This window comes from Aythya ferina (assembly GCF_964211825.1).
Source record: "Aythya ferina genome assembly, chromosome: 10".
In the NCBI taxonomy this organism is placed as follows: domain Eukaryota; kingdom Metazoa; phylum Chordata; class Aves; order Anseriformes; family Anatidae; genus Aythya; species Aythya ferina.
The window spans coordinates 5400858-5408743 of NC_140306.1; the positions used below are offsets into that span (position 1 = coordinate 5400858).

Sequence of the window (7886 nt, forward strand, 5' to 3'; positions counted from 1 at the left end):
TAATGAGCAGGTACTAGAAGCAGGGATTCTAGGTATCTGAAGGGAGAGCTGAATGAGAGAGGTGGTTTTTAATGTCTGAAGCTGAACTTATGTTTTTAAGGTAGCACTGTAAACGTGAAAGAAGGTTCATGTGTCAGAATGAAGGCAAACTCGTAGCGTGTCACCACATTCAGGCTCACAACAGCACTGTGCAGAGCTGTGTGATGCAGTAGCCAGACCTCCCAGGAGGGCTTCCTGGCTTTGAAGCAGAGCTCTGAAGACACAGCCAGCTTACTACCAGGATCATGTGCTGAGGTCTCTGCAGATGCTTGCAGTCTTCTTGAATCTAGCCTTCTACACTTGGCCATGTTTATCTGAAATAAATCTGGTATAGAAGTTGAAACAAATTTAGAAAGTAGAGAAGATATAAAATAAATTACTGGACTATTTATCTGGAGTGGAAGTGGTACCTCATCTCTTAGAAAGCACCACCAGGTTTCATCCATGTCATCAACAATCAACCAGCATCAATGGAAATGATCTAAGATTTAAATGATGGGTGACAGGAATCATGCATTCATTTTATAATTTTTGGAGATTGAAAAAATCATTTATAAAAGCCAAACTGGTGTTTCAGAAATATATTTTTCATAGTGCTCTTCAGGTAGTCTTAGAGTGAAAGTGCAAAACAAAAGTAATTGAATGAGCATTTCAGCAATATCCTGAAGTCAGCTTGCCTGCTTGTCACCCTCATTTGAAGGTTGTAGAAATATGAATCTACCTTGAAATTAAAAGGAAAAAAAGTGCTTTACAAGAAGTAGATGAAATTATTTTTGTTCATCTCTTTAGGATGTAGTGTCTTTTAAAGCATGCAGTTCAATATTTTGTGCACATAGTAGAATAATGCAGACTAAATCAACATTTTCTGCCATATTTTATTTTGAAATCCAATTTAGTTTATGTACGATTACAAACTGATATATTTTAAAATCATTTTCTAGAATTTGATGAATCCTGTGAACAGTGCAAAACTGAGAAATACATGCTGAAGTTTGCAGTAGTAAAGTTTGCAGTAGTTTGTAGGAAACTATATGTTACCAGCAGTATTAAAAAGTCATGACTATGTTTATAAAAATAACAAACATTGTCTTATTAACAGAAATTGGCTTAAGGCTAGAAAATTAATAAATTTGCACAGTTAGTGTACTACTGAAGTCTTCCTGAAACATGTTGCAAAACTGGCAGTGTAACTGCAAGTAGATTTTCAGTTAATTATCTAATATTTTCCAATGGTTTCCATGTCCTTATTTGCACTATTTGCTGACAGAACTCACATGCTTACATATCTGTGCAATTCTATTTTCTCACCCAGTGGAGGAAGAAACTGGCATTTCTTCATCCAGCCTCACATATGCATATCCGGGTTAAAAGAGAAGCCTCAGTTTCATACCACCTTACAGCAGATACATAGCTGGAGCATGCAAATGAAGGAAGGAAATCACCTCTGTAGATGGTGGAAGTGGTAAGGCACTTCCAGATGTCAATTCAAAAATGGGAGTCAAAACACACTGTAGTAGTGCTTGGCTATCTTCACCATTTGCATATGTCATTTATCCTTCTGTATGTTTGTGATGTTTTTTTTTTTAGCCACATCTTTAGCTCAAACACGGTCAGTGTGCTAAGCCACTAAAACAGTAACTGTGGGTTCTACTTTTTGTAATCAAACAATTGAACAGTACACATGCAACCTCCCTACAAAAACCAACAATATTAAAAAAGATTGTATTCTGTTTCTCTTTCCCATTTCTTTTTTCAAGCTTCTATTGTTCTACAGAAGTGGTGGTGTCATATGAACCCTTGTTTGGATGGAGAGGACTGTAAAGTACTACCAGACTATTCAGGTTGGTCTTGCAGCAGTGGAAATAAAGTCAAAACCACAAAGGCAAGTACAGAGATCACCTATTTAAATATAGGTGGCAGTCTGCTGGTGGCATTTGCTTATTGCATTGCATCTGCAGGTGTGAGTACCAGTGCTGGACTCCTCAGTGTTCTGGAAAGTGGTGATTAATGCAATCATTCTCAGGGAGGAAAATTCTGGGTTGGAATTGCCCCTTCATTCCCAGCCTAATTAAGTTACTGGAGTCAAACCAAAGAAATAATTCAGTTGGAATCACTGCTAGTAGGATAATCATGTTCCAGGATCAATTCTTCAACTTGAAGACCGAGTACATAGACCTGAGGTTTTTACCAGTGTCATCTAAAGTTATAATCCTGTGCTACTGGAAAGTCCTTTTAGCTTTGAATGATGGCCTTGGGAGTTGTTGAGAATTTGTACTGACATCACTGGAACTGTGGGACACTGAACACCAGTGGAAGTCAGGCTGGTTCAGATAATTTCTAATTACAGGCTGTCATGTAGACAGCCTGTTTTTTAAACAAAGCTTTGCTGTGCCATCCTATTTCTTAATTAATGGCCAGCAGAAAGAAAATATCATGTTCTCTGTCTGCTTAACAATCTAAAATGAGTTCAGTGCATTGAAGTTCAACAAGTCATAGCAGACTGCATTTCTAAATGTATCATAAAACATGAGTCTTCAGCAGGGAATAGCAAGCAAAGACATATGCTTAGCTTTTCCCTTTCCAGCCTCTTCTAGATAGGAATGAATGTTGTTGATTAGGTAACAGTCTGAGTTAATAAGCAAATACTGACACCAAATGTTGCTTAATAATGGTTGTTCTAAGGAGTGAAAACTGTACTAATTCTGGATGAAAGAAGGAAAATTAGATGGTCTGAGCAGCTGTGATGTGATACCAGTGTCCAGAGCCCAGATGCACACATGCATATGGTGGCAGGTTCACTGGAGAAAACTGACTTAAAAAAAAAAAAAAAAAGGGTCTGAAAAACCCTATTGCTGTTTTTAAGATCACAGAATCACCGAATGGTATAGGTTGGAAGGAATTCCTGCAGGTCATCATGTCCATCCTCCCTGAGCAGACAGAGAAGTCATTGCAAATCATTTACCAAAAGCTGAAGATGTTGTCTATGGCGTGCCTAGGCTCAGCTGTGTACTCTGTGACTGATACTGCACCTGAAAGATGACCCTAGAATCAGTATGGGAAACTGGAAGTCAGTTATTGCAACGTATACATTACCCTCAGCCTTTGAATTTTTTTCACAGGCACTGACTTCAGCTACTCATACAGGGGTAACAGGCAGTGTGGTAGCATCACACCAAAGGGTAAGAAAGACAAATAGGAGTTGTGTATATTAAATAAGACAACTTAATCTCTGGACATGCCAGAAAAGAGCTGACACTTTGTACCAATAGGACCTTATTGGGAAAGAATTAGCCAGGGTTAAATATCCATGATCCCCTTAAGAGTTTCTAGAGTGATGAAGGCTAGAAGAAAGAACTTTACATTGGCATTGATGGCTGAAGGCCTGAGGCATTAAGTCTTCGTTCATGCATTTGTCTCTTCCTTCCTATGAGCAGTTGCCTTTCACTTCATTGAGGTCAACTGACCACATGAGTCACATAGCCTGTGTTCATGACTCTTGCTCTTAAACAGTGAAAAGAAGCAGCCTGAGCCAGTGGGATTTTACTAATAGAAGGGCAAATTTGGCATGGATCATTTATTTTATTATCCATGACAAAAATTGCAACCAGCAAACTACAGAATATGGTAATGCATTCTGATGAGTTTAGGGATGTCTTTATAAAGCTGGAGTGGGACAAATCATCCTGCCTGCAATTAGACCTGTGCAAATTCATCAACTCCATCGAGTTTGTGTGGGTCTAACAGAGGGCAGAGTGTAGCAATATGAGTGCAAATGTTATTTCATTAAGCTCGTCCTCTACTTTGCTGGGACACAGAGTGATGCATTTTGCATTGATTTTTATCACCATAGGAGATTGAGGGGTATTTAAGTGAAAGGATGAGCAAACTGGCACTTGTGCTTAAATTTGAATCATTCTACTGTGTTACTAATATGGGAGCTATTCATATTTTCCTTTACATGTTTTTGCTTTCCTTTTGCTGCCTTTTTATTTTAGATTTGAGCACGTTAAGGTTGGACTGTATTTTATTGTGCAAGTGCTTAGCAACAGTTTAAGGGAGATCCTGGTTCTGACTGGAGTCTTGGAGTACTGCAACAACAGAAATCGTTAGTGGTTAAACATCTCAGTGAAATGATGAAAGAGTCTTGAACTTCAACTAGTGATTGGCCATGTTAGAGAAGGGAACAGGGGCCACCTCCCACTAGATCAGGTTTCTCAAAGACCACTGGATTCATTCTGCCCCACTGCAGGCATGGTTCCACCCAAGCTGAGTTGTTTACATGTAGGATTCGCCAAAGTCACATGGAGAGAGATGGGTAATTTCATAGCATGACTGTGCCCATCTACAAGAGTATTCACAGCAACTACTTCTTTCTCTCTTCTTAAAAAAGACCCAGGTGACAAGCTTACACGTAGATGTCTGCTTGCTGTGCCACAGAATTTGTTCCTGCATCCATATTTCTTCTGTAGATATTCTGCAGGTCTTGTGGGTGGTTTCCTCTGTCTACGGAGTTACAGATGTTGGACAAATATAATGAGTAATGGTAACTGCAAATTCTGAACAGAAGTTTGTGGGACATGCAATAGTGGTCAGCAAAGAGAATGGAAAGGAATAGAGAGGATGGAAAAAAAGATTCCCTTGCTAGAAAGAAAAGTATTGTATAATTTATTTTTTGATTTAAAAATGAACCAAAGATTTGTTCACACTCAGCTCAATCAGTAAAAATATGTATTAAATGCATTATTAAAACTTGGCACAAGTAGAGGACTGTCATATCTGATTGTGACCAGTAGTCCAAACCATAAATCAGCCTGCGTGGCTCAGTGCTGGGATACTTAAATAAGAAAGATAAAGCAAAACCCTTGTGGACAATTACAGAAAATGTACCCATACATGAAATTCTTTCAATTTAATATTTGGCTGATATCTAAAGCATGAGAGTTGAGATCCATTCCATATTAATTTTTTTTTTTTTTTTCTGTGTTATGTAGCAAAGATGATCTCATTACCATTTAAATTTCTAATCAATTTTTAAAGCTTACTAAGACCTCGGGATCAGAGCTAGCTGGGACAATGAGTTCCACAGGTTAATTATACACTGAAAGAGGAAATGCCAAGTAATCACTTCTAAGACTTATATCTTTTTATTTTGTGAAAATATGAGAATAATTGAAGTATATGAAACATGGGAGACTCCTGATGCCACTGAGTGTTTAGGTGGATAGTTAGTAGCTGAGTGAGACAGTTAAAATGTGGAAAGTTGAAGAGCTTGTGTTTTACACCAGTTACCTTGGGGAGGGAAATAAAAACTTCTCTGTGCAACATGTCTGTGAAGTTTTGTAACGTGTCTAGACACTACAGAGCAGGGTTGACAAACCCTGCAACCAAGCCTTGCAGGCTACCTATTCTCATCCACTTTCAGGATGGGAAATCTGATGTGACTCCTCCTTAGTGTGTAGCCAAACCGATTGATCTGTAGTTGCCTTCCATAAGATGGACAGCTGGGAATGGGTAGCACTTTGCATGAACGGTCTTTGGGGATGTAAGGCATACTCTTGTGCTGTAGGCATTGCTGTTGAAAATGACTCTAAGCAAAATAAAGCAGAAGAAGATTTCCATAAGGTGTTGTTGGCAATTTAATAGTAAACAGCCATTTCTTTATCTGCAAGCCTTCTTTATATGATTGAACAACAGTCTAGTTAACGTTTGCATCTGGAGTCTGTTTCTGTGCAAGTTATGTAGGTCTGATTGGGACCAGTTCCTTCATGATGCATTCTTTATACAGTTCCTTTGCAGCAACCAAGCATGTTTTATCATCCTTGATTGATTCTGTGTAGGTAACTGTTTACTTTTCTTTTATAGGTAACACGGTAGCAAAGAATAAACCCATGGGTTACTACCAGCACAATGGCACGTGCAACTGTGTTGCTTGGCTGTCAGACAGACCCTTTTTTTTGGTGATGATGCTATTGACTTAATTCTTTGAACTTGCAAAAAGTCAGTGAAAAGAACAATACTTCTCCTTTCAACTGTGGTTGCAGTTCCTGAATCTGGATTTTGCTATACAGAACAATACAAGTTTTTTTTTTTGCAAGAAAACACAAGGAGATTTGGTTCTACCTGAAATGCACCTTGGATTCTTCAGGTTCTGACACCTAGCAGCAATCCATAGAAGCATACACCTGGACTTCTGCAGTGCATCAATGATAAGACTTTATGACATTAAGATATGTAAAATTGCTTTAAATGAGTTTAGATCATGAAAGTAATTTAAGTGGTCATAGAAAAAAAGCTTACGTTACAACCAATATGGATTTATGTGAGGTAGTTCTCACAGTACAACAGAAAAATACAAAGCTGATCCCAATGCTGAGTGAGTAAATGTCTTTGTGTATTTACAACTGTGATTTAGTAACTACCAAGGTTGTTTGAAGGTGAAAAGATAGCATTTCAATCAGTAACAATTATTGTGGGGCATACTTTGGTTATATCTGTGCAAGTAAGTTTATTTCTTTAGATAGTTCTAGGTACTTTAACTTTTACATTCATGAGTGATGGCAGGGAAGCATGAGGAAGAGATAAAATTTGAAAGTAGACATAGTTTTTCTTAAAATAAATCCCTTCTCTAGGGGAATAGCAAAGTATACATATTCCTTGCCTCTTTGAATCTAGATATGGGAAAGAATTTAGCCATTAGCTAGAAATATTCATTCAGATGCCTCAAAAAAGGAGAGCATGCTTGTACTGCATAAGGAGGGCTTAAGGAAGGAGAGTAATTTGTTCAGATTTTCATAGCTTTGGTTATAAGTCCTAGTAGGTAACTTACTTAAAATTCATGAACAAAATTCTAGATAAAAGTGAATCTTCACTTTCAATTAGTTCTTGTTTAGAATGATTATAATAATTAAACGTCCAGTTCTTTGACAGACTGAATTTCCAAGTGATTACATTTTGTGACACATAATTGTTTCATATTATTGTAGATGCATTTCATACTGTTTTTCTTATTTGCCTGTTACAGCTTTTTGTCATCAGTCTTCATAAATAGAACAGTAAGTAGAAGCGAAGCTGTAGCCAGGCTGATTCCCATTACATCATTTTGTGACTTAAGATGCATTAAAACCAACTGAGAATGCAATGATGCAGATGGATATCATGCAGATGAACTGCTGCTGACCCAGCTACTGAACTCATTGTTATGCTTTATGTACATGTGAGTGTAACAATGTAAATCTAATTTTTACATAGCCAGGAAAGAAACCAAAATGAGTGTGTTGTACTAATTTAGATCATTGTGCATAAGCTTTCTATTTTGTGGGAAAGATACCATCAGCAGTGTGGAGCTGCTCAGAGTAATAATTGCTGGCCTTTGATTTGCTGGAGTGGATGGGAGTATTCAGCCAGGTAATTCCATAGCAGGTAGTGGTGGAAAGATCTAGCCCTGTGTTTTTTTTGGTTTTGACTTCTCTGATTTAGCTCACTTTCAATTATGCATTTGATTACAGCTGGGATCATAGTGGTCAGTGTACTTGGTGATAAGTAAACAAGAAATGTTCCGCTCTGTGCATGGACGGCTGAACAGGTATTCTACCTGAAAGACTCTGCTTGCCCTAATGAGCTCTACATTCCTAATATTTTTTCATTGTTTCAATTTTCTGATTAAATTTTAAAAGTACCTTTACTCTTTCTATTATTTCTGTGTATATCTGTTCAAGAGTATCATCAGTGAAGATGGTTTTTGTTTACTGTTTGTACAATGTTGACCCATAACTGGTATTTATTTATTTGGTAATTTCTGTATAAAAGCATAGTAAAAAGCCATCAATGAGCTGTTCTGATCTATGTGG

The 7886-nt window shown here is 37.6% G+C and overlaps 1 protein-coding gene across 6 annotated transcripts in view; it reads left to right on the forward strand.

Annotated features, from left to right (window-relative positions):
- The window catches only part of TAFA4 (TAFA chemokine like family member 4), a 77634-nt gene extending 70954 nt beyond the window's left edge, over window positions 1-6680 (forward strand). For 3 of the 6 annotated variants that reach the window (XM_084531553.1, XM_084531550.1, XM_084531552.1), the window contains exon 5: window positions 1797-2871. In XM_084531553.1, coding sequence (XP_084387679.1) covers window positions 1797-2047 — 251 coding nt within the window. In that variant the 3' untranslated portion in view covers window positions 2048-2871. Of the gene's footprint in view, window positions 1-1796; window positions 2880-5901 lie in introns of those variants that run through there. The other 3 variants (XM_084531555.1, XM_084531554.1, XM_084531551.1) reach the window with 3 other exon arrangements.
- Window positions 6681-7886: the final 1206 nt, after the last annotated feature.